The 26,485-nt window shown below is 43.1% G+C and overlaps 2 protein-coding genes across 3 annotated transcripts in view; both read right to left on the bottom strand.

The window, feature by feature from the left end:
- Positions 1–1,751: 1,751 nt before the first annotated feature.
- DUS1L (dihydrouridine synthase 1 like) lies at positions 1,752–18,750 on the bottom strand. Of its 2 annotated transcripts, XR_009966234.1 has the most exons (14): positions 18,351–18,750; positions 15,901–16,009; positions 15,163–15,213; positions 12,637–12,749; positions 11,810–11,892; positions 11,546–11,649; positions 10,447–10,591; positions 9,728–9,824; positions 9,282–9,370; positions 8,097–8,257; positions 7,541–7,578; positions 5,183–5,258; positions 4,656–4,925; positions 1,752–3,128 (listed from the first exon to the last, which is right to left on the bottom strand). XR_009966234.1 is itself a non-coding variant. In XM_062626426.1 (13 exons), exons 1-13 carry the CDS (start codon positions 18,585–18,587, stop codon positions 4,765–4,767), a joined length of 1,464 nt encoding a protein of 487 aa, XP_062482410.1. In that variant the 5' UTR covers positions 18,588–18,750; the 3' UTR covers positions 4,421–4,764. The 2 variants fall into 2 exon arrangements, 1 of the variants encoding a protein (XP_062482410.1); XM_062626426.1 differs by lacking the exon at positions 1,752–3,128 and having other exon boundaries at positions 4,421–4,925.
- Positions 18,751–20,830: 2,080 nt separating this feature from the next.
- FASN (fatty acid synthase) overlaps positions 20,831–26,485 on the bottom strand; it is a 44,225-nt gene continuing 38,570 nt past the window's right edge. Inside the window, exons 38-43 of the mRNA XM_062626412.1 lie at positions 26,071–26,259; positions 25,341–25,568; positions 24,699–24,919; positions 24,081–24,179; positions 23,710–23,961; positions 20,831–22,625 (exon numbers count right to left, since the gene is read on the bottom strand). Of these exons, the coding sequence (XP_062482396.1) occupies positions 22,488–22,625; positions 23,710–23,961; positions 24,081–24,179; positions 24,699–24,919; positions 25,341–25,568; positions 26,071–26,259 (1,127 nt within the window). The 3' untranslated portion in view covers positions 20,831–22,487. The remainder of the gene's footprint in view (positions 22,626–23,709; positions 23,962–24,080; positions 24,180–24,698; positions 24,920–25,340; positions 25,569–26,070; positions 26,260–26,485) is intronic.

Here is a 26,485-nt window from a genome sequence, read left to right as displayed (position 1 = left end):
TTCGAGTGGAAAGCTCTGAAAATCTGTAGACCAGGCCAGGTAATCTTCTTGTCCCTGATCTCACAGACACCACTGTTTCAGTTCTTTAATGCTTCTACAGCTGTAGCTTTCGCTTTGACTCTTATACTCCATGTGCCTTTGAAGTCTATGTGTATATAAAGTTTGTAGCCTGTAAATCCATGCTGAGATCCAGGGGTTTGTCTCCCAGTGCCCAGTACAGGGGCTGATGTGCTGCTTTTAGACCTTTTTTTTTTTCTTTTAATCCTGTCTGTCTCCTCTCACGAGCTCTTTGCCAACACAGGCATTTGCCTTCCTTTTTGTCAGGTGAATGACTACTACTTTTTTGAGTGCCTCTGTAAATAGATTTAGACACAAGAATCCAATCTCCCTCAAACCCAAAGACAGGGTCATTTTCACCATCATTCTGCATGCCGAGCTTTGCCTTTTCCTCCCCCTATTTCAATTCAAGTTAACTACTGTGTATCTTCTTGAAGGCCTGTGAAACAGTAACAAAATGGGACATGACCTTGCTCACTTGGCAGGCTGAATTTTTTTTTATTATACAGGGTAATGAGTATATTGCCTGAAAGCGATCCCTAGTTAGTGTGGGTGCAGATGTGTCCAGCCTGAATGGTAAATGGCTCAGCTTTATTTATGTTGTAATACTGCCTCCTAATTCACCAGCTTTTTTAATTAAGGAATGACAGTGGTCATCTCCACCTCCTCAATCGCAGTGTATCAGCTTCTAGAATGTCTTGGAAGTTCAGGTTGAAACTTTTTCCACTCGTGTGGTGATGCAGTTAATGCACAAAGCGCGTTGTGTTGCCGTGCCTGCCTGAGCAGTTTCCAGCCCTGTGGGAGGAGCACTGCAGTCTTCTGCCACAGCATGGGACAGGAGCCCACAAGACAAGCGTGCATCTGTCTGCATTGCCTATTCAGAAAGGCCTTGGAAGAGCAGGTAGGGACGCATATGCCTTAAACACTAATTCTGTATAGAGATGTCCAAATTGGGATTCCCAAGAATAAGGACCGTCCTTAATTTAGGAGCTTAACGCCAGCTTGATCCTTTCTTCACACTGGTGATTCTGTGATGAGGCTGCTTGTGAGAGATGTGTTCTGAAATCCCACTGTGTGGTTAAGAATGTGACCTGAATGTCTCACATAGCACCAGTCCACTGGTGTGTCAGCACAGCAGATGTTTCTCATTTCTTTTCTGACTCTGTAAACTCTTCTCTGGCACAGTGAGCGGTGAGTGAGCTTTCTGATGGGTTTGGGGAAGCTGTAAATGGTAAGGGTTCAGATAAGCAGTTTGAAATTCCATAATAACATTTAGCTTTTTATTATAAGAGGGATTTTTCAAACAGACCAGGGAACTCGGAATACTTGACAAAAGTGTGTGCTTGTGTGAGGGAAAAAGTGAACATTTCCACAAGAGGTGGGAGATGTGGTTCCAAGTTCCCATGTTTAAATAAGGCACAGAAGCATTTTTAAACACGGCTCTCCCACACTACTGGCTGGGCTCTTGGGTGCCTGCCACAAGTTTCCCTCCCCCTTGCTTTCTGTGCTAGTTCCAATTCACAAGGCAAGCTAAGTAACACCTGCCAGCTTAGTAGCTAAACTTGATTTGAATACAAGGGTAGTCAGAAATGATGAAAGCTGCTGAAAGTAGTGGTTGATGAGCTGATTAGAGTTGGAAGATGCTATTCCAATAACATACTTGAACAAGCAAATGAAATGGGAAGACTCAACAGGAGAGTTTGAACTACTTTTATTGTCATAATCTATAGAAAGCCACAACTAAAGGTTAGCCAGCATTTAAGTCCAGACTCCAAAATGGGTTTGAAGTTCTTAGCTCTTGTGGTCCCTCTAGAGGACTTGGTGCATGGGATGAGCTAGATAAAAGCAAGCTAGATGTAGGCAAATGTCTAGAGATCAAGATGCACATGCTTGTGTGATAGGGAAGGTGCCTTAAGAAATAGTATGTTTCATGTATGAACACAGCATAGATGCAAGTGAACGTAAGGGTGGTTGACACAAGGGTAGGCCAAGGCCTCTGCTTCACATGTGGTCTCTGTTTAGGGATCTGTTAATCTTGCTTATGGACTCTCTTGTTAATGTTTTGAATGAGAATGTTTCTCCATGGACTAAGTTTTACAGATACTAGAGTTCAGGGTAGTACTGAACTGCTAGTTCAATTTTCAGCACACTGTCCATGTATCAACTCATGACTGTAAACTAACATAGTTTGTAATGCAGGTCAGGAAATACAAACTGAGCTTGCAGGGCTCGAGGGGGGATGTACACGTGCATGCCTGAACACGTACAGGTGCATGTGTGCATAAGCAGTGAAGGGTCATTGCAAAGTCAAAAAAAAACGTGTTCAGAATGGGTTTTAGCCCAGACAGGGCCTCGCTTCAGCTCCTGAGGCCTCCAAGTGTTTCTGGCATTAAAAAAATACCAGGCTTGCCTCCTCTGTTGCAGAGGCAGGGAAGGGCTCGCCTTGGGGTCACAGAGGCCTGGTGCTGCCTTTGGCTCCTGACCTTAGAGGCACTTTGGGTTTTTGGACTATTACTGTTCAGTAATGCAGACCTGGTATTCTGGGCACTGGGTTTCCAGTGCATTTCCTTTCAGATCCAACATAACTTCCAAAGGGGAATATCTGACAGATTCTGACAGGCAGAGGGAAAATCTCTGCAGTTGAGATTCTAGAAAAACAAGTGCCAGGCAGATGAAGCATCAAGGAAGGAAACCATAGAAGTTTCCCTCCTGGCTTCTGTCCTTCCAGCTGTGTTCAAAACAGCTCTACCTCTGCTAAATTACCTATTTTTATTTTGAATTTGTGGAAGGTACACACCTAAGTCAGCTCCAACCTGTGGCACAGGCTGAACACAAGAATATAAGAATACAAATGGCCCCCTCACCCAGCCAAACCCTCAAACTGTAGACCAGAAAGTGGTAATACAGAGTATGCACTCAGAATGCATTACTACATACTGTACAGTGGTCCACTGTGTTGGCCTTTTGCTTGCTATATGTGCTTGCAAGACTGAGAACTCAACCACAGGATAATTTCTTGTCACTGGCCAGTAAAAGCTGCAGGAGCTGTTGGGGAATTGTTACACACCAACCTAGAATAAATTAAAAAAAGAGTAAGACCAATTATGACTAAAACCTGCCCCCATGGAGGCGAAGTGAATGGCTTAAACCAGGCACACTTAGCCTAGCACACCATGCCATACACCACACCTCTTGGTGGTCTGGCCATGTGACACAGAGGTTTGGGTTGTGGGCAACTACCATCCCCTCAGGGCCTGATGCTCTCAGTTGCAGACAAGCCTTTTGGGATGGGCAGGAATAGCTGCTCAGGACCAGGCCAGGCATGTAACTGTCATTGTACCCCCTGCCCCATGCCTGTTTCTTTCTCCTTCCCTTTCCACTTCCCTCCTCTTCACCACTTCCCTTGGAGGAACAGTAGTTTAAGACTTACTGATTTTAGAGTTGTGGGCACTACTGCTACAATGGTTTTGTTCATAACATGCCAGCTTTGCCAGACCAGGCAGGGCTAGACTGCACAGTTAACCGGCTTCACAATGCGTCATTGCTTTGTCCCCTTCAGTAGGCTACAGGTGACAAGAAAGCATTAACAGATCTGCTGCTTTTTGTGCACTGAGACAGTGCCAGCACCTCTGAAGAAAAGCTGCTCACACTGCAGCATACGCTGGAGCATGCAGCGACGGAAACAGCATTCAGCAAACAGGCCACAAAGAGATAAATTTTCAAAGTTGAGCTAAGGTTTAGTTATTTATTCTAGCTTAAGCAGGGGATGGCCTGACTTCCATTTTTTTTCAGTCTATTAAAGAGCTTGTACCACTGCTGTGGGTTTTTGGGGCTGGTTTGGGTTTTTTTGGCTCCTGACATTCTTTATTGCATCCCAAACACTGTAAGGCTAAACAGGCCAAATGCCTAGGGAGAAACACAGAGCCCATGGGGACAAAAGGGTAAAAGCCAGATAGGAGTCTTGCATGTATAGATCTGTGTCTGGTTTTGACACACTTCTCACAGAATTTATCAGGTGGGAAGGGGAAAGAATGATCATGTAGTTAAGTTTGAGACCTTGAGCAGGGAAAGGTTCATGAACTTGGTTCTTAGTTTCTGACAACCCTTTCTATTATAGAGATTTGATTTTTCCCCAACCTTCGGCTCATGGGAGACAGTTAAGCTTTGTACTGTAGAAAACTAATAATTGTTAATACACAATGTCGTTACAGCAGCATTTTGTACTTTTACATTCACATTTTCAAAGTACAGCTAGATTCTTTTTTGCACTTGAAAACGTGGCCTGTGGAAGCTCAGACAAATGTGACACATTTTCTGCTAGTGAAGAAGTCACTGACATTACTGTTTTTAGCACACCAGAAGACTGGTCTAATACAAGAAATTTATTCCCCAGTATTAAAAACAGGAGATGAAGGATTAATGAACATACAAGAGGCAGATTGTGATGGCAGCTTATATAGGTTGCCCCCACCCAAAAAATGCAGCATTTTCATTCTTTAAAACACAGCATGAGAAATTTAATTGTACCCTTTTTATTTCAAATGCAGGATAATTCCCTGAGTAAGCAGCATTTTACTTAAAACTTTTCAAGAACTTACTTAAAATAAATCTGAGGAACAAGTTCGCACAGCTGACGGTGAGCTGGAAACGGCATGTTCCTTGGCCCAGGGAAGCAGAGGTCTGGCAGAGTTCTTTAAGTGGGCATTGTCAAAGCTTCAACACAGCACTGTCACCAGCCTCGTTCAGTACAGCAGTCTCCCCCACATCTACATCTCCTCTCCGACTGACCTCTGGGTTTTGAATTACTCTTTGACTACTCTGCCATGAAAGGGATTTTTCATATTTGGTCTTAAAAAGTAATCCATGACCTGAAGAAGCAAGAATGGGGAAAAACAAATCTGAAATGAGATGACTGCACTGGCAAACAGAACAGCTCATTCCTTACAGCTGCACAGAATGGGTTCTCACAGTGGACACTATGCATCCCAAGGCTGTAGATTTTAACACCAACAGCTCCTCCCCTCCTCATCCCCCCCCACCCCCAAAAAAAAACCCAAGTTTAAAGCAATGAACATACGTGGGAGATGGGACGTCTGCTCAGTGACTTGAAGGAGGCTGCACTTACCTGGGCAGTCTGCTGTTGCTTTGAATGCACTTTTCTTACAGCAGCCTCGGCACATGTTAAACACACATTTATTGCCCTGGGGTGGGGAATAAAGAAGCTAGCATCAGTCAAAATAAAATTATTAGTGTTTACTACAATAAGCAACAACAATACAGCTCTGCTCATTCAGACCCTGGAAAAATATCATGAACTTGTGTATTAGGCAGCCACACCTCAGTCTAATGAAGATGACAGAGCTGATGTTATATGGGGGGGGAGCCCCAGCTACCAACTGTACATAGAGAACAAAAACCAAAACAAAAAAAAAAAATACCCCAAACCAAGACAAACAGAAAAAAATTCAGATTCAACTTCTGCAGCGTCTGTAACATGCTGGGCAGCCTGAGCTGCACAACACAAGCAGGTAAGTGCCATCAGTGCTTTGGAAAAGCACTGTGACATTTGTTGCATGTGAGCTTGTTGTAGTTCTCTCCAAAGTAGATGTGAAGCATGGTGCCCGACATGCTTGCTACCATCTGCAGCTATGCCTAAAGTAAATGTTACCACAGGAATTATTTCCCTACTTGCAGCTTAAAAATGTACCTGAGTATATATTAAAATGCAATGTATGACCCTTAGGGGATAGCAGCAGTTGAGTCTTGGGAAGCTGACACTTGCATTTAGCAATCTATCTGGGAGGCTACAATGCTTTGGTTCACACTTTGTTTTGTTCTCCCCCAGTTCCATGACACAGCTTAGAAACACATGATCTTGGGGAGGGAAATAAAACAGGCCCAGTCACAAGATTTCAAGGTCTGTCGGCATCATTACAGTGATGTAAGAGCAAAACAAAAGTGAGATTAAGCCCAGCTTCAGAGAGGTCTGTTGACACACCAAGCAGTGTCACCTGGATTAGCAATGAAATAGGGTGGCTTATGAAAGCAGGCCAGATGAGTGCTCAGTGTTCTCCCAACAATGAACACAGCACAAAATACACTGTCTCCTGTAGTTGCAGCTCCAAACTGAGCCCTAGCTGCTGGTTTTAAGGTACTACAGCTGTTACAAAAGGGAACAACACCACATGCTGTAATGCTACTTTTTGGAAAGGAAGACAACACATTTTTGGAAAGGAAGACAAATGATCTCAAAGACCCTATGTATGGTAGTGGTTTTTGTGCAGCACCTTTACCTCTGTTTATGGTTAATAGTTAAGAGACTTTTGTCCAAGTATGAACTGACTTTTTTCCCCTATGTATCAGCAGGACTTGGTACGTGTGTGCTACTCAACACTGTCATGCACCTACCTCAGGACTCAGAATCCCAGAATAGAGTTGGAAGGCACCTTTAAAAGTCATCTGTTCCAACCACCCTGCAGTGAGCAGGGACATCTTTCTCTAGATCAGGTTGCTCAGAGCCCCGTCCAACCTGACCCTTCCTGGAATGGGCCATACACCACATCTATGGGCAACTTGTGCCAGTGTTTCTCCACCCTCGTGGTAAAAAATTACTTTCATGTATCTAGTGTGAGTCTGCCCTCTTTTAGTGTAAAACCATGAACTCTTGTTCTATTGTAACAGGCCCTACTAAAAAGCCTGTCACCACCTTTCTTATAAGTCTCCTTTCAGTACTGAAAGGTTACAATAAGGTCTCCCCAAAGTCTCCTCTTCTCCAGGCTGAACAACCCCAACTCTCTCAGGCTTTCTGCATAGAGAGGTGCTCCAATCCTCTGACCACTTTTGTAGGCCCCCTCTAGGCTTGCTGCAACAAGTCCATGTCTTTCCTGTGCTGAGGACTCCAGATCTGGATGCAGTACTTCAGGTGAAGCCTTGCTAGAGCAGAGCAGAGGGGCAGAATCACCTCCCTTGACCTGCTGGCCATGTGCCTCTGGATGCAGCCCAAGATACGATTTGCCTTCTGGGCTGCAAGTGCTTATGAGTGCCTGCTCATGTTCAGCTTTTCATCCACCAGCACCCCTAAGTCCTTCTCCTCAGGGCTGCTCCTAAGCCCCAGTCTGTATTGATACCAGAGGTTGCCCCAGCCCAGGTGCAGGAACTTGCATTTGGCCGTGTTGAACTTCACGACGTTCACATAGGCCCAGTTCTCGAGTTTGCCCAGGTCCCTCTGGAGGGCATCCCTTCCCTCACGAGTGTCAACCGTACCACTCAGCTTCATGTCATCTGCAAACTTGCTGAGGGCGCCCTCTATCCCACAGTCTTATGTCACTGTTGAAGACATTAGACAGTACTGGTCCCAGCGTGGACTCCTGCGGGATGCCACTCATCACTGTTCTTCATTTGGACATTGAGCCATTGACCACTTCATGGTCATTTAATTTCCATTTAATAGAAACGCTCTAATGGACCACTGGCATTGACTTACCTTAGGGTTTCCACATTGATCACATTTTGCATATTTGGCTAGAAAAAGAGAGAGGATTTCAGCAATGGTATTTTTATGTGGAAGAAAGTAAACCAACCCAAACAAAGCAGCATCAGCTTGGCACTTCTCTAGCGAGAGAGACTTTTTAAAATTAAAATACAGTACCTCAAAGAACAGTGCAAAGGTCAAGGACTTTTTAAGTGCCTCTAAACTAAATCCAAACATGGAAAATTTTAATTCTCAAGTGTAAGAGAGGAGGACAACTGCTTGAAATGCACAGGCAATTTCAAATATTAATGACAGCTAAAATTCAGTTTGTAAAAGCATTCTGATCTTAAAAAGATGATTATAGTGGATCAGTGACCTACTTCTTTAATCCTAGTTTTCTTTAGTAATGAACATAAACTGAATCACATTGCCTACTACTGAAATTTCCCAGTAATCCTGTTTTAAGAAATTTCTACAACTACATGAACAAGGAAAATAAACAGTGGCTGTTTATGTCAAATGGGATATCAGCACCTTTCCAAGCATTAATCCAATAAATGGAACTTACGTTTTAAAGATGGATCAAAGCTTTTATTTGGATTTCTCAACTTCTTTTTTTGTTTATTCTTTGACAGAAGCTCAGCATTTCCATCTTCCTCCTCTTCCAAAGCACGTTTTCCTCGCACACCTTTTTCACTGGCTCCATTCTCCTTGCATCTCTCCTTTGGCCTGAAACAGTGAATATCATCGTAAATTGGCTGTAGTGAACAAGCAGGTGATCCCCAGATACTGTTCTGGTTTACTGAAATCTGGGTAAACTCTAAACTTTTCTATTAGGCTGAGAAAGTTGGGGCTGCTCAGCCTAGAGAAGAGAAGGCTGTGTGGAGACCTCATAGCAGCAGGGACTCTTCGTTAGGGACTGTAGTGATAGGACAACAGGTAACAGGTTCAAACTTAAACAGGGGAAGTTTAGATTGGATATAAGAAGGAAATTCTTTCCTGTTAGGGTGGTGAGGCACTGGAATGGGTTGTCCAGGGAAGTTGTGAATGCTCCATCCCTGGCAGTGTTCAAGGCCAGGTTGGACAGAGCCTTCAGTGACATGGTTTAGTGTGAGGTGTCCCTGCCCATGGCAGGGGGGTTTTGAACTAGATGATCTTAAGGTCCTTTCCAACCCTAGCTATTCCATGATTCTATGATTACGGTGAAATTACAGGGAAGTGTCACTGCCCATAGAAGTGGAATAGAAAAAGTGAACTTTTTTGTTATCATTGGCTATTAGTAACAGACACACTGTCTTCAGACCAATTTTCACAACAGAAAGGGAGTAAGTTATCTGAAAAGTCTGTCCATACAACACAAGCATCCTTTATAGAATACAATTTAGTTCTCATCTTCGCTACCCTGGCAGTTATCAGCAACATCCATGTTACATATAATGATAAAGTACTGTCAGGTAGCGTATTTGTTGTTCATCAGGTTCTCTTTCTGTTCTGCAGAGGAATTACTGGTTTTCACTTTTCAGAGAGAGAGAAATCTGAGAAGGCTCTAAAGGAGAAGATGAATGCAATGAGCAATATCCCCATGAACAAAGCAATAATCTAGAAAAAAAGAAATGAGAACAAAACCAATCCAAAGTCTTCATTTATTTTCAAATTAATATAAGCTCCTAGAACAGATTTGGGTGGCCCTGTACTGATAGGATAGGTGGGAAAGGCCTATTGGTCTCTGTCCATGTTAAAATAACTAACTTACCCAGGCCTGATGTATGGCTGACAGATCCAGTGGAAGAAAGGCAACCCTTCTTTTGGCTTTTCTCCTTCTTTCTGATTAGCTATTTCTTCCTGCAGTATAGAGTTACAGTCAGTTTTCCTGAAGTTCTCAGGCAACACTCTTAAATAATACTTTCAAACTTCAGGAAACCACAAATTGGAATTTCAAGTGACAGTTATTGACAGTCAAATATAGGCAAAAAACTTCTACTAAGAGAGATTAATTGAAGCAGACTTGTAACTCTTAAATCCTGTGTAAAACTGTCCAGACTTCGGGGGCCGCTACTGTAGTAAACTACCAACGTCAAGGTTGGTAAGCCACAAAGTTTCAATGAAGTGACTAACAGACATCAACTGTATGACATACACGGTAAGTTCCCACCAAGTGCAGACAGTGTTGTTCTGGGAGATTAGGACCCATCTTAGTACCTGGCATCGTAGTTTCAGCTCCCTGTTGACATCTACAATGCCCTCTAGAGTCTTCACTTTTGCTAATTCTTCACGCAGTTGCTGGTAAACTTGAAGCCTGAGGCAAATCCCAAACATCAAGTCATTTTATTCATTATTTCTACACTGAGATCAACTGAAAATATATTTATAAAAGCTTTTCACAGATTTCTCTTGCTGCACTTGCCTTTGGTAGAAGCTTATCTTCTTTCTTGTAAGTCCACAGAAAACCACACCTACCCACTTTTTTTTCAAATAAATACTTGGCACGCAACCAAGGTACTTTGAGATAAGCTAACATGAATACACAGTGCATCAGCCACTCCTCAGTAACTACCCATGGCCATGCTCTTACTACACAACAAATGCAAGACAACTTGCCTCACACTGAACAAGGAGTTAGTTAACTCGTGTTCGCCACAAAGTGCATATGTGTATCTGGGCAATTACCACATGGCAGTTGAAATACTGTGAGCTCACACCCTAGTTATCTTGTGGTAACCTGTTCATTCCCCATGCCCTGTTTTCCAGATATGCAGTGAAGAGTAAAGGCCTCAGCCCACATTCCGTCCAGCCAGGTCCAGGAAAGAAAACCTTGCAGCGTATTCATTCTGGCCAAACAAAATCTTGTCTACAAAACCCAGACACTTGCTAAGCAAGATAAGCCCTGAAAACATGAAGAGTTCTCTGGAGATACTCACGTGTGATGCCAGAGCTTGAAGAGATGAGCCCTAACATAAGACAATGGACAAGGGTACTTCTGCACTATCTCCAGATACTCCTCAGCCATCTCCCACACCAATGGGTTTCGGCCCTCAAACAAAGCTGGGTTATGGAGATTACCTTCTACGGAAGGAAAAGAAATACTCAAACTTCCATTTCAGAATTGAAACAGAAAACAAAAACCAGGCTCTGGAGCTTGATCAGCTCTGTTGTGATTCCACCAGCCAGACAGACACATCACCCATGTACTCAAAGAGGAACACAGGGTACATAAAACTCTGGTCTGACCTCAGGATACTACATTTGACTATACAGTTCTTAACTGAGCCAAATAGCTCATATCTAACTAAAGTACATTTTACAGAAAGGCATCCAATCTTAACATAAAGACAGTAAAAAAAATTGACAAATAGAAAAATCACTGGTTTTGTTGCCCAGTTGTTAAATACTTGGACAGTGGATGTCCTGTCTTATGTCTGTCTTAACATTCATTTGGCCTAAGTTTACAGATACTGCTTCTCACTATGCTTTTCTCTGTTAGCTTCAAAAGCTTTTGTATTTTCTAAGAATAAGATTCTACAACCTCCCAGAAAATATTTCATTGATCTAACTGTGCAAATGATTGGAAGCTTTCTCTGTTTCTGTCCTAGCTCTCCCTGTAGGAAGCTACGCCAGTTCTTTCTTGTCCCAACCCAACATGAAACATCTACAGGAATATTAATCAGTGGATGCACGCCCTGCATCAAGATCCGTTCAAAAACTGTTGCTTTGATTAACAGATGTCATGAAAATATTCCAGGACAACAGGAGTCCCATATGCCTTTGTCAAGTAATTAGATTTGAGCTGTCCACTCAATGGTACTAGAAGTCCAACATAACAATTCTTACATAATCTTAAGTGATTCCTGGTCCTGGTAAGACATGGCCACTCTAAGAAGAAGGAGAATGGCCACTCAGCTTTCAACCAAAGCTGTTCACTAAGTCAGTCTGACATAAGCTCTTAATGAATGTATATGGGGCTGCTAAGAGTAAGAAATAGTTTGTATTTTCACCTGAGTAAAAATTCATTTTATTTACCTGCACTCATGACACCATGCACTCCTGTTTTACGGATACATTCTTCAACATCACTGAGACACTGGATGTTTCCATTTGCAAATACAGGAATGCTTACAGCTTTTCTATACCAGTGAATAAAACAGATGCATAAAATTGAGAATTAGAGTCAACCCAGAAATTCTACTGCTGTCACACATAAACTTGTTTGCTCTTTAATCCACTTAAAATCTACCTTCATCATCTGTTAGCAGAATTCCAGCGACACGAGCACTGCTCACTGACCTGACAGCCTGAATGTGCTCCCAGGACGCCACGCCAGCAAGCGGTCCCTTCTGTTCTTTAGTACGGCCATGCACAGTCAGCAGCTAGAAAACAAAGTTACATCTACTTTTCATGTGCATGAACCACTGGACAAACCGACAAAAATTTCCTTTCACGCCATACACTTCATGGATGCCACTGAATTCCCACTGCTCTTTCAACAGCACAACGACTCTGGTATCACAGAAAGGCATCAGCAGCTCACCTACCATGGCATGGTCTTGGGCTTCTTTCAGATTGCTATTCCACAGCATGACAAGATCATATCTTGGGAGGACCTACAGATTTCCTCCTCTACTGGCTCCTATTTGTGATTCACTTTGGAATTTGTGGTTTATTGATCTGGCTTGCTCCTCAGCAGAAGGTCTGAACACTGTCAGTACTTGCTCTAACCACAGCATCTCTTCCTGTTTGAGTTAACTCCTAGAAAGCTGCCTATTTTCTCACTAGTGGCAGTCATTTTTGATACTAGGTTTTTATTATAGCTCTGTGGACTTCATGCACTCACACTGCCTCCTGCAGCAGACTGAGACGCTCAGCCACAGTGAAGGATGCCACCCTGTGCAGTGATTATAAGAGAGACTCTGAAATCATGATGTCTTCTGCAGCACACTATTGGCCTGCTGCCTACAACTGCGAATATATAAAGTCTCTCTGCATCCCATTTTTCCTCTTTGTAAAATGATGCAGCCTATTCATCTCCACTGTAATCCAAGATCCGGTCACCAGATGCTTTACAAAGAGACGTGTGTCCAATGCAAGAGTACAGGGAGCAGCTGCCACCTTACCTGGCATCCAGCCTTCTCCAGCATCTGTGCATACTTCACTGTCTTGTCAATTTCTGGGAAAACGCGGATTTTACATGTGATGGGAACAGAGAGCTTCTCATTTGCCAGTAAAACTGGGGAAGATTGAAAAGACACGTAAGTGGGCTGCACAATGCTATGAAGAGTGCATATCCTCAAGATACTAGGTGTGGTATGTAAAAAGCCTCAAAAGTTAATGCTAGGCAGTTCTCACAGCTTAAACAATCAGCAGTGTCCTCTGCAATCCTTACTGCACAGGTTAATCAAGTAATAGTAAAACATGAAGCACAAAATCTGCATTCTAACAAAAAGGCATAAAATAGTCAACGTTTAATAGTCCTAATGCTTCCACCACATCAAACCTTCACTTTCAAGGACCATCCCCTCAAATCTTCATCATTGGTACAGGTTTACTGTAATCACAGGCTATTGTACTCCTCCTACTCTGCCAACAACATTAATACTCTCTTGTCCACCTTTTCTACAAGAGATGCTTTGCTTCTTTCTAAATCTTCACATAAACAGTCATGACAAGTAGAGTCTTGTCCATGGCCAAAAGAGGCTTATCAACTGAATTTGACAACTGTGGACCCAGTTTAATAGTAAATGTAGGTTACACAATCAGGATGAAATCTAGAACATTTTAAACTCCCATAGTGTTTACACAGTGCATGAAATCGGAAAACTACTGAAAAGATTGCTAACAAAACCAACAGAAAAAACACTGAGCAATGGCATGCTTGAAATTCTCTTTACTTCCAGAGCTTGGATGTATAATATAGCCACCTGCTGTGTTCTAACTCAAATCCTAGGAGCCCTATTGATAGGTACTTTCTAACACCCTTTCAAATGAACACTTAAGGTGTATACAGGCGTAAGCAGAAAAGAGTACTCCATCATATTAGAAAAGGATGGGGGAGAAGGAGGAAGAGGAAGCTCTGACCACCTTTTATACAACAGTCTAATAAGACAACTCTCTTACTACACACCCTGGATTTTCACCCAACCGGATGACCTGGGTTCTCTTCTCACCTTGAGGCTGTTCTGATTTGTACCTTTTACTTCTAAGAAAGGTGCCCTAACTGCACATTACATGCTGGGCAGAAAAGCACCGTCTAGCTTTCCAGGGTCTCAGCAGTCTCTGTGCCAAACATCATTCAAGATTCCCTGGACCACGCAAACAGAAGTATTCTAATTTCACGGAATTCATAAACTTGCTCTGAAGTGGGGTGAAAGCACATTCTCAGCTATACTCAAAGACCAAAACCTTGCTTTTTAAATCAATTCTGAATGTATTAAAGAGAACAGAAAAACCCCAATACTGTTCACAACTGCTACCAGCAGTCTGAAAGCAACCTACACAAATTAGAAGAGAAGCATAACTTGTTATAGTGCGGACAGAAAGGTATGCTGAGTTGATCAGAAAAGGGCAGCTGTGGCTTCAAGTAGGAGAACACCTGGCTCCTGAGAACTTCAAAGTGAAAAAGTAAGACACTGGGAGTTCTGCTGTTTCACAGAATCCCAGATTGGTTTGGGTTGGAAGGGACCTTAAAAATCATCTGTTTCCAACCCCCGGCCACAGGCAGGGACCCCTTCCACTAGACCAGGTTGCTCCAAGCCTCTGTGTCCAACCTGGCCTTGAACACTGCCAGGGATGGGGCAGCCACAGCTTCCCTGGGCATCCTGTGCCAGTGCCTCAGCACCCTCACAGGGAAGAATTTCTAGACTCTAGAAGAAGTCTATAAAGAATTTCCAACTGCAGTTTCTAGAGCTGGAGAGACATTAAGCCATCATCAGACTGGGGCTTTATTGACTAACTTTCACCTAAAGTGTTTCAGGTACTAAAGTCTTTTAGCAGATCTAGAATAAGTCCTGTAGTGGGATACTATAAAGAATTCTGAGGGTGCCACTGGAATACAGTAAGAAAGAAAGAAGATACGAAGATAGGCTGAGAAAGTTGGGGCTGTTCAGCCTGGAGAAGAGAAGGCTGCGTGGAGACCTCATAGCAGCCTTCCAGTATCTGAAGGGGGCCTACAGGGATGCTGGGGAGGGACTCTTCATTAGGGACTGCAGTGACAGGACAAGGGGTAACGGGTTAAAACTTAAAAGGGGAAGCTTAGATTGGATCTAAGGAGGAAACTGTTTCCTGTTAGGGTGGTGAGGCACTGGAATGGGTTGTCCAGGGAAGTTGTGAATGCTCCATCCCTGGCAGTGTTCAAGACCAGGTTGGACAAGGCCTTGAGTGATGTGGTTTAGTGTGAGGAGTCCCTGCCCATGGCAGGGGGGTTGGAACTTGATGATCTTAAGGTCCTTTCCAACCCTGACTATTCTATGATTCTATGAAAAAAAACCACAAACCAAACCAACAAAACACAAACACAACCCTCCCCAAAGAAACATGCTGTACCTCCTTTCCCCCGAATCCATAAACCTCCTCTCAGTAATGAGTTCATCCTAGTCCCTCTCCAAGTGAAGTCTCTGTAAAGTGAGGCCTCTTTAAAGACTTACTCATTCTCTGAAGAAGATCCCATTCCTCTTGCAGAAATGCTCCGTAGTGACCTACGATAAAATAACATAACAGACTTGTAGAGAAGACCAAGATTCATAAACTCACATACAAAGATCCAGACACTCATACGCCTCTGGAAACAGAGTTGCTCTGTCCTGCCCAAACTGGAAGAGGTGAGTCATTCTGTCCCCCATGCCACCCTAGATTTACAGGACAAACGATGAATCCCCACAACCTACTTCCACTGCTACTCCTTAAGGCTGTTGTGTTGACACCAGCAGCTCGAAGTCCAACTTTCAGGAGTTTATATCAGGTGTATAAAAATTCCCTTCAGGATAATACCCAATCAGATTGAAAGATCTATTTGCTCTGTACACCACTGATCACTTCCTATTAGTCTTTGAAAGACATTTTAGAAGAGGAATAAGCAGTTACTGAACAGATCGCTTCTCAGCATCCTAACTTATTCAAAATTTTCAAACACTGGTTCTGGTTTTCAAACCAGCTATCTTTGCAATACCTCTTAGGGATCCGGTAGGTGTTATCCTTTTATATGCTAATGTGAATAAACTCCCTGCAAGTATCAAGGAAAGAGGGGACTTTACGTTCCTGCGTAACAATTTTAAATGCAGTGTTGCAAAATTGGTTTCATTTGGTCCTCTTGGTGTTTTACTAGCAACAGTCACATTTGAAACGTACCATTTCTCTATTTATGCAGGGTTCAGATTTGCACGTACCTCTCTTTGCAATCATTTGGGGGCAACCCAAATTTAGGTCTATGGCATCGCAATAATCCTGAGCCAACAGTGCTGCTTGGACAAACACTTCAGGGTCATTGGCACAGAACTGAGAAAGACAAAAAGAAGTGGAATAATTAGGCAATAGCTTTCTTGAAGTACTGACAACACATTATGACATAGTTATGAAGCAATCTACTTGCTACAGAAAACAGGCATAATATGCACAGTTAATAATAGCAAACACCATTTCCCAAAAAAAGAAAACCCACCACAGACAAAAACTGTGACACTCACCTGCCAAAGATCCTCAAACTTCAATTGAAAAACTGAGAAAGATGAGCATTCGAGAGGCAAAGAAATATTTATAGAATATTTGACATGTAATATCCACGAAAAAGATGGAACAACACTTAAGATCCCCTGTAGAACAAACAGCTATAGCATTTGATACATAAAGGTAGTGCAGAAGAAAAGAGTTACCTGTGGTGTCTCTGGGTCTTCAGACAATTCTTAGATAAGTACCACTGCCTCTCAAATGAATTCACGTTTGTGTGGAATGTGAAATAGACACACTGGGCTGATAGTCAAATGCTCAGTCTTAAATATAATTAATACTGCATGTAAAACAGTGCAAAAATCAGTTTATTAAGAAAAAAACGGGTGAATTTGAAGCTGCATTGTTGAACAGGACAGTAACAGACTATTATTCTCATTTATGCTTTTAAACAGATTTTCTTAAATTCATTATTAACAAAAACAATGCCATCACACCTTTAAATAACATGGATTTAAACTCAAACACGTGTGCAGAAGATGTCACTTAAGTGCTACAGCATTATGTAAATTATGTAACTAAAACAAGAAAAGGCATTTCCTTCTCGGAGATGTTTAAAACAGTAGAAAGCCTCCAACTATGCCACATCAGTGAGGATTTTTACACAGTAAAACCCACAACCCACAGGGCTGGCAGGGCTCAGACACAAATCTGCTTAATCTGGTTCCAAGAGTCTGTGACCAAAACCCAAACCTGCCCAGAAATATTGCAGAAATTGGTAAGGATTGCTGTACTGGGTCAAGCGAAGATCTAGTTAGCTCTGTGCCTTATGTCCAGTAGTGGCCAGTGCGATGGATAATGTAGCAAGCTCACAGTAACTGCCTCTCTTCAGGTAGGCTTCCCAGAACACAGAGTTTACTGAGCTGAAGATCTGTGTTCAAAAAACTTAAGAGCCTTCTAAGACTAGAAGTCTGCCACCTGTATTTTTCTGTGGCAAATGAAAGTACCTCTCTTAGAAAAAGGAGAATATACAAAGCTTTACTGAGACAGAACAAAGGTCCACCTCATCCTGCTCTGATAATGGTCAACAACAGATGAGTAGCAAACAGCAGAAACTGGTTCTTTGGAAGAAAATGTCTTCTTTGGAAGCAGAAGTGGTGTTTGCTGCACCTAATGACCCTCAAGAGAGTTTTCTTTCATTTGCTTTCTAAACTCATGTAATCTTTCAGCATCCATTACATCCTGCGGTAATAATTTTCAAAGCTTATCACTACCTTTATTTAACATTTGTTTCCTATTCATCTTCAAGCCAATCTTACTTTCACACACTTCTCTTATCTCTCCCCTCAGACAGGGGAGACACTTTTCTTCCAGGGCAGAGTCCCCATTCATTTAACTGCTCCACATGTGGAAACCACACCATTCCTCTGCTCATGCTGGCTGTCTTTCCCTGCATTCAGCTCTGCAGCCCTCTCCTTCTTTGGGATGGAGTGGAGGGACATACCTGAACCTCACAAGGTACTCAAGAAGCAGAAGCAACACAAGCTTTAAAGTGTGTCTTATCTTCCTTGCCTCTTTTTTCTATAGCTATGTACAGAACTCATTGTTTCAGAGTACTACTCAAAAATTTGTGATCCTCCCTGAATGGTATCACGTCTGGAACAACCCTTGACTCTAGAAGACCAGCTGCAACGTATGTGTAAAGATGACATGTAGAGGACTGAAACCCTGGGAGAAGTCTAGTGCTCCAGGCCTCTGTGGTTAAGATACCAAATCCCCTTTGCTACACAAGGGATAAACAGAAAAACACACCTTCATGAGCTAAGTACTGTTAGCAGTATTTAGGGGAAGAAAATGAGATTTCTGTCATCTCATAGAACCAGGTATATATATATATATATAAACACATACAGGTAACAAGTGACTGGCGTGAACTCATGAGCATTTGGAAAACGTCTGGATTTGTGAACACAAACGCGGTGGATGACAACGGTGTATTTGGCAATGCCGACTTGCCTTCGTAGCGCTACCCAAGAGCGCACCGCAAGGAGAACCCCGGGGAGCCATTCCCGGCAGTGCCTGCCGCCGCTCCGGCGCTGGGGCTGACCGGGCAGGCGCCGCCGCTCGGGGAGCGCTGCGGGCCGCCGGCTCGGACGCCAGTGGCAGCACTCACCTGCACGATAAGCGGACGGTCCTCGGGACAAGCCTCGTCGTAGAGGTTCTCGCGGCGGTAGTTAGCGTCCCTGAGGAAGACCTGGGCGTGCAGCATCGGCGTGTAGCAGAGCTGGGCGCCGTGGCGGCGGCTCAGCAGCCTCCAGGCCAGCTCGCTCTGGTCAACCATGGGCGCCACCACGTAGTGGGCGCTCCGCAGCGTCTCCCTCCAGAAGGCCTCCCCACGCAGCTTCGGCATTTCTCGCCCGCCCCCCGCCCGAGCGGCGCTGCGGCAGCCGCCCCCCCTCGCCGCCGCACCGGGGCTCGCAGCCGCCGCCTGGAGCCCGGAGGAGGGAGCGATCGCGGGTCCCTGTCAGGGCACGGCGCCGGCCGGACGGTGCCACCGCCATCTCGCTCCGGTCGGCTCCGCGGTGCAGCTGCGGCGGCGTCCCCTCCGGAAACCGCGGCGCTGCAAGGAGGGGCCGCCCGCTGAAGAGTTCAGGCAACGGCAACGCGCTACCATCTTCCATTGCCTTCACTTCCAGAGGCATAAACAACCCATTCTGATATCTTAAACACGCAGCCTAATTCTCCTTCACCCACCCCCATCTCTTAAGCAGCTGCTCCAGAATTTGTTTGGGGTTTGGCTTTTTTTTTTTTCTTTTGGGCCGAGTTGCTGTCAATGGGCCTGATCTTCAGTGACAGTAAAGTAACTAACTGCAGGAGGAAAATGCCTGCTTCCCTTATCACTGGTCTACCTTAAATGTTTTGGGTTTTACTTGACCTCCCCCTCAGCACTGGAAAGCTTCTCTACTGGAGCAGTCTGGTAGTGCTGTTTAGTCACCAGTTCTTGCATGTTTTAGCTATTGTCTTTGGCAAGAGGCGTATTTCTTTCTCCTCAGGGAAATGGTAGGATAGAAAACAAGAATAGCTTTCTTATTTTTCTTATTAAGGCTATATTGCAGATTTAAGGTATACTGCCCACGATTTCAGGGTAGCAATGTGTTTGTGAACCTATTAAGTTTACAGGGCCAACACGGCATTGTGTTTCTCAGTCTCAAGATTAAGACCAGCCTGGTGTAGAGAAGCCTATGAGAAGCTAGCTGAAAAGGAGACTGAAAAGTGAGTAGGGGTTGACAACAGAAACTCTCACTTCAATTTCTTATAGAAGGGTAGTTGTTAAGGACTTGACTTCTGCCCTCGTCTTCTCAAGGCAAGCAACTGTAGTTTTCGATTTTGCAGAATGTATGTTGCCATTTGCCTATGCCTATCTGATGGACTAGTGAGAAACAAGCAGCAGTACCAGCACTAGTAAGGTTTTTATTTTTGGCACACTGTGTTCAGCAGCCAGTTGCAGAATGGGATACAGGGCAGCAGCTCATAGTTACAAAATTACGGGGGGATCAAACCCAAAACAACCTTCTGCTTTTCAAGTAACAACCAAAGCAACATTGAGATCATGTAGACTAAGTCCTTGAGGAACTTCTGTTACTAAACCAGTTATCTTCAAGCTTTGCTTAGATGAGACCATGAATCTTTATACAGAGCACTCATCCACCTCCTACGCCAATAGCTGGAACAGCATTAGTCCTTGCTCCCTCTCATTCAAGATTTGTTGAAACATTTTAGCACAGAACTATTGCAGTATGTCTGCTTGAAGTTTAATCACTCCTTTCTCTTTCCTCCTAGGTTTTCAATTGAACCAAGCCAAGTAGAAGTCTTTCAACATTGTTTTTGTTCAGGCTCACTACAACTGCCAGTAGTTAAATTAAAAACGAACCAACCAACCACATTTGTTTTGTTACGTAGTATCCTATGCCACGATGTGCATGGGTAATATGCAGTAGACATAATGAAGTCCCAGAGCATGCACATATGCCCAGTTCACACAGCCACTCTTCAGTATTAGATTCTTTGTGGCTGTAAGGCACCTCACCCTCACACATTAGCCCCTTCCCCTCCTTCTGTTACTGCCTAACACCTAGTCATACCTAATAACTTGACAGCATTTATACCCATTACGTAACACTCTCAGTGACCTTGAGGTAGATGCCATTAGTCCCATTTTACAAATGGGGAAACTGAGGCAGTAGCATTAATGGCTTGTTCAAAACCACAGTAGTGGAGTCAGGATTAGAATGTAGGAGTTTCCACTTCAATCTTGTGGGTGTGTGCAAAATCATGGCAACAAGAAGCCATGCTCCAGAATAAGTAGTCTTCTTTATTATTATTATTTCTGCAGACTCCAACTCAGATATGCCAGAAGCAGGTTTTGCTTTTTACCAAGAAATGAGAGATTGTAGATGAAACACAGGATTAAAAAATGGTGGTAGAGAATAAGACAAAAAGCCAACCAGTGATCAATTCTGTTTAATACTAGGAAAGCCAAAAAGACACTGTTAAGACCAAAACATATTAAAAAAAAAACAAAACAAAAAAAACACCAAAAAACCAACAACAAACAAAACAAAAAAAGAAAAAGAACAAGACTTATTTTGGAAATTAAGGTGACATTATATTGGTTTTATTTCAGATTTCACAGAAGAAACACTTTATAAAACTAAAACCAGTTAACCCAGCCACTATCAACAGAGGGTGGCATAAGCAAGACACTAGGTCAGAACATGCAGTGAAGAACCATCTATTCCTGTCATTGAAATGCTCCTGTACTACCAGGACACTTCACTGGGGGATTCAGATGGAGCAAACTGGGGATTTATAGCAGTTCTGAGAGGCATAATAGCTCCTCCTAGTTGGGACTTCATTGCTACCCACATCTCCTCTGTATCATAAGTGTAGTAAGGATTTACTGATTTTGGAAAGGACAGATTCAGCATAGCAAAGGCAAGAAGTTTATTGACTTTTATGCAAGTTTCCTTTAAAAAGGTACTATGTCTTAAAATCATGCCATCAAACTGGTTACTTAGCTAACTTTTGTGGGATCTCCAGTCTCATTACTGAGAGGAAAATGAATACACAAGGCTTAGGAAGACCCTGTGCTAAATAAAATATACAGGGGCTCTGGGTACATACTTGTATGTTTGCCTGAACTTTGGTTATGGAAGAGCAGGGAGGGGTAAGAGGATTTGTTAAGTTATAATTGAAGAACTTTATCCCACCCCTAACCCCCACTCCAAATGTCTGGTTGGGTGGCAAGACTGGAGGTGGGAAGGAAAAAGGTAAAGCAATAGTCTTAATGCTTTACAAAGGTTCTGATAGAACAGAGCACAGAACCTTGCACAAATATAAAGTACCTTCCTATGGATAGCTTTGCCTTCTTTTTATCAGACCAAGTGTTAAGACAGTTCCATACAGTGGCATCCATCCTACACTCCCCCCGCCCCCCTCCCAAAAAAGCAGATGATGGCAAGAGCCCTGCCTTCCTCACTACTACCTTTTCCTTTCTGAACTGGGAATGGCAGTGAGAGAAAGAGAAAAAAAAACAGAAGAAAAAGAAACCACATTATTCCAAAGATGCACTTTGGTTTAACATATAGGCAACTTCCCCTTGTAGAATAAGCTTTCCCCTCCAAAAAGGGATGTTTCTTTTCTTCTATAACCCACGATAAATTAAAACCAAGTAAGAAGTCTCTGGTTTGACATAATAAATACTTAGAATATATCAAATGACAAAAAAAAAGTTACAAAAGCCTCAATGGAATTCTCTTTCTGACATAGCCACAGACAGATTCTTCACAGACAAAAAGGTATCTCAGAAATCAGCTGCAGCTCTTCTCCCTGCTCACCGGGCTTGGTCAACAAGTGCTATCACATATGCTTTGGAATACTGTTAAGACAAAAACAATATAGAGCACAAGAAATCTACTCCTAAATTTGTTTTTCATACTGCCAAGGGTGTAGGAACAATCATCGATGGGCAACCCTCACAGCAGTGCATAGTGACAGAGTTGGAGCACTAGAGTAACACAGACAGGGATACTAGGGGAAAACAAAGCATACGAAGAGAACAAGGAGAGAGAACCCATGAAGTTGGGAAAGGAAAAGATGAGCAAGAGAAAGAAATCAAGTTCAGCTGGACTTCCCAGTTCTGGCAGCAGAGCAGATGAGATGTTGAACAACAAGAAGAGTTCCTTGGGGTCTGTCATAACAAAGAATGTTGTTGGCATTTTCTTCACCATTGGTGGTAAGCGAGCAGAAATTAACCCTCTCTGACACTGACACGTGGCTCTGCCAGTGAGCTGTGGATGATCCCAATAATTGATTCAACGCCATCTCCCTCCAACAAGGTGCGGTGATCCCCTTCAATAATATGGACAGATACTTTCCCATCACATACCTGCATAGATATGGAAAAGAACAGCTTTACAGTCACATATACAATCAGGTAGTTGGTTTGGGTTTGGCAGTCTTCTAAGTCACTCATAGTTTACAACACTATCTCGGTCAAACTCAACTGAAAACAGCACCAGTTTGACACATTTCTATAGGTCAGCTGCGGGGCATTGCTTGGAATCAGTTTTAAAGCATGATAATTTGACAGCCTGACAGGTGACCCACTCAAATATAAGCTGGGCAAGAAGCCAACCTGATGCTAACTGAATAATTACCTACAATATCAAAGAATGATAAAATGGCTACTTCCAAGCCCTTAGGAAAATCAAATAATGCTCCTCTCGGCCTAATCTTTCTCCCACCACCATCAAATCTTCCTTTAAGGTCATTAAGTAACTCTTAATAACATACAAGTTAACCTAGTATCAATAATGAGTGTAACTTAGAAGTATGAAGGGAAAAGAGATACCAGAAGCAGGTGCTCCTGAAACTCTCTCCCTTTTCCCTGGTATTGTACAATAATGTAAGACACTTAACCCTTTTACATGAACAGGGCTAGAGACCAGCGACCTTATCTGGACCATGGGCTGAAAAAGTAAAGTTTTCAGTCTCACAGGAAACCCACAAACTAACTTCAAAGCGGTCCCCAAAAGCTAAAAGCTAAAGAGCGACCTCTGTTGTCAAAAGTCTAACAGTTGCTCTTCAGAAGTCTGTCCTCAAGCAGCAGACAAACTTTAGTTTACAGCGACAGAAGGATACTAAAAGTTACTTCTGTCAAGTTACTCTTAACATCTTTATTATCTGAAGTCTAGACAGAGAGCTGCAAGAACCAGCTATAGAAACACTTATCCAATAGAGAGAGTAGACCTCCTTCTAGCCCTCACTACCCCAAGAAAATGCCTGGAACAGTCAACTCATTTGCTTCTAGGGACTTTAAGTTCCTGTTAGAGCACAATAGCTGCAGAATTGTAATTTCTTTCAGTTGGTTTCATCCTTTCCCCCGCAGTAAGGATGATTTTCCATGCTTTTCTTTTGCTCCCTCAAGTATCAAGAGAACCTCAACAGTCACCAGCAGGCCTCAGACTGACCTCTGAGAGTCTGTAGTCTCCACCCAGTCCTTCTTCATATTCACTGTGAGACTTTGCACGCATCAATGTCACATTCCCATGATACTTGGACTCTGGTATATACTTGTCAGCAGCCTTTAGTTTATGGTAAAAGGAAGCAGCAGCAAAGCTGAGTGCTTCACGATTGATGTTTGCATGCATCCGAGTTATCAGGTCTGCAGCAGCATTCACACGAGCCTCCAGATCTTTCAGGGGTAGAAGAACCTCCAGCAGCTGGAAATAATATTTTTTTTTCCATTAGTCTCAATATCTGATAATCCATCTGTTAAACAGAAAACCACAGCCCTCTTGTGAAACAAAGATACAAAAAGCCCCAAACAAACCAACATCACCTTATTATATTCAATGCCTGTAAATTGCTGAACAAAGGCACACAATGCTTCAGTCTCCAATGCAGCCTCGTTTCCTTGGGCCAGCTTGGCTCTGTAGCTCTGTAGGAGAAGAATAAAATGTGAACATGATAAAAAATAATTACAGAACAAATGGCTTTGAACCAGGAAAAGGTGAGGGAGGAAAAAAAGAAAGAAAAAAGGTTAGGGTGTGGAATAAAGATCCCATGAGGACAGATCCACCGCTGGCAATTACCAAGAGCCTAGTATCCTACAGAAAATTCAATGGATACGTAAGGGAATGCTTAAGCAAGGTTTCCTAGCATCCCTACACAAGGATCTTGTCTTGCAGGCTCCAGGATCTCCCAAAAACATACTAATATTACAATTCATCATAGCAAGAGCAACATTTGTCTCCTAGCCCTCACCAGTTAATGGAGACCACCCCCCATATGCTTTCATCCTTCAGCCATTCCTAAGCATCTACTACCTACAGCCATCTGCCAACTCCCCTGTCAAGACATCTTTTCAGATGATTCATATCTGGAGCAGTAGGATCTTAGAATGTGAGCCCTGACACAGGATGATCCCCAGACAATAGATTTTCTTTGCGTCTCTTACCTGAGTGTATGCTGCCACAAAGGAATGAGACCCATCAAAGAGGAACAGACTATTGAGTGCATGGGAAGCATTTTGTTGGTCTTGCAGTTGGGAGCACATTTCAAAGGCTACGCAGGCACCAAAGGAATACCCAGCAATGCGGTAAGGTCCTTCGGGTTGTATCTGCTTCATACAGTCAATGTAATAGGCTGCCAGGCTCTGTATGCTGTCCAAGGGAGCAGCTAGAACACAGAAGCAAGTTAGAAACAGATTCCAGTGAAAGACACTGCCAGGCAGGTGGAAACATCCACATTATTTTGTTGAAGGTCAGTTTCTGAATTATGGTTAGCAACTTAACATTTTGGACAAAGAATAGTAATGTTGCTGCTTTCCAAAGACAGGTAGAGCACCATGCCTTGTTTTCCTCCTGCATGTTTATCTGCTGGCAGGGACTGTGCAACATCCAGTTGTTCCATTTGCCCATACATAATCTAACCTAGTACTTCTCTTGTTATTTGGGGAAGCCTGACATGACCCTGGTGCAGGCTATAGGTACTGATACTTTAACCTCAGAGTTTAAGAGTCTAGAAGCAAAGCTATCTCTATAAGGCAACCAAAAATTAGAATGTTATTTTACAAATTCAAGATGATGAACTGAGATACCTTTTGTGCACTGGAGCCCATAACAGGGCATATGAAGTCTGGAGGTGAGAGTGTAGAAAACTGCAACAGATCCTTCAATGGGGTGAACAAGGAAAAGAGGGCGCTCTGTGCTCTGAACATCATTGAGGCGGGTGACTGTTGGCCCTTCTGGGTTCACCAACAAGTTGTTCAAATCCAGTTTTGGAGATTTGCCTGGGCCTGTCTTCATCAGTTGGGATGGCTTTAGCTCTTTGAAGGGAAGCATACCAGACAAAATACAACTACATTCAGGATCAGTCTTGGTCACACACTCATAGTCCTGAAGAAGAATCTTAAGGTTGCTCTGGATTAGCCCATTGGCTCACTAAATCATCAGGGCACAGACAGAGATCTTCAGCAACTGCATATGCTTTTAGCTTACAGTAAGCATGACATTACATCGTTTACTCCTTAGACAGGTAAAAGGTATCGAATTGCATCCTGCACACAGCTGTAGAGGAGTACTCATACAGGCAGATAAGAGCCAGGCAAGAAAGTGGCTTTCACACTCTTTCTTATACCCTGCTCCCAGAACTAATGGGCCTGACCCCAGTGGCCCAATGCACTTCAGTGACATGTCTGTCACTTAAAAGCCTTTCAGCTATAACCTTATTTCATTATTTGAGGCTTATGCCACTACAGACAAAAGAAACTGGAAGCTTAATTATTTGCATTCAGGTGACTGTCAGCAACCCCAATGCAGGCACTATACCCTCTGCTGTCCTGGAATTGGAAGAAAGTTCATGGAGTTTTTTGATTGTAAGAAGTCGGATTTCTCTCATGGTCATAACAATGTCATAGTCTCTCTCCAGCGTCTGGCGCACCTCCACACCCATCAAGGAATCCAAGCCCAAGTCTGCCAAGGTACTCTCAGCATTCAAACTACTCACATCACGAACACCTGAGAAAAAAAGAGCACACCAATAAAAGGCCAATTTCTTTTCAGCTGTAGGCCTCTTGCAGTTTTCTTCTCAACCACCTTCTTTCCCCTGAAACCTGAATAAACTGCAGCTAGAGAATTACATTTTAGGATTATCTAATGCTTTCAACAAGTCACCTCTTCTACAATCCACATCTAGCCTACTCATATAGGATCTTGTCTTTAGAGTACATGTTAAATGTGTGCA

Source organism: Pezoporus occidentalis, unplaced genomic scaffold (genome assembly GCF_034315485.1).
Source record: "Pezoporus occidentalis ecotype Australia unplaced genomic scaffold, CSIRO_AGI_Poc_V1 ctg292, whole genome shotgun sequence".
Lineage (NCBI taxonomy): Eukaryota > Metazoa > Chordata > Aves > Psittaciformes > Psittacidae > Pezoporus > Pezoporus occidentalis.
This window is presented reverse-complemented; position numbering and strand designations above follow the sequence as displayed.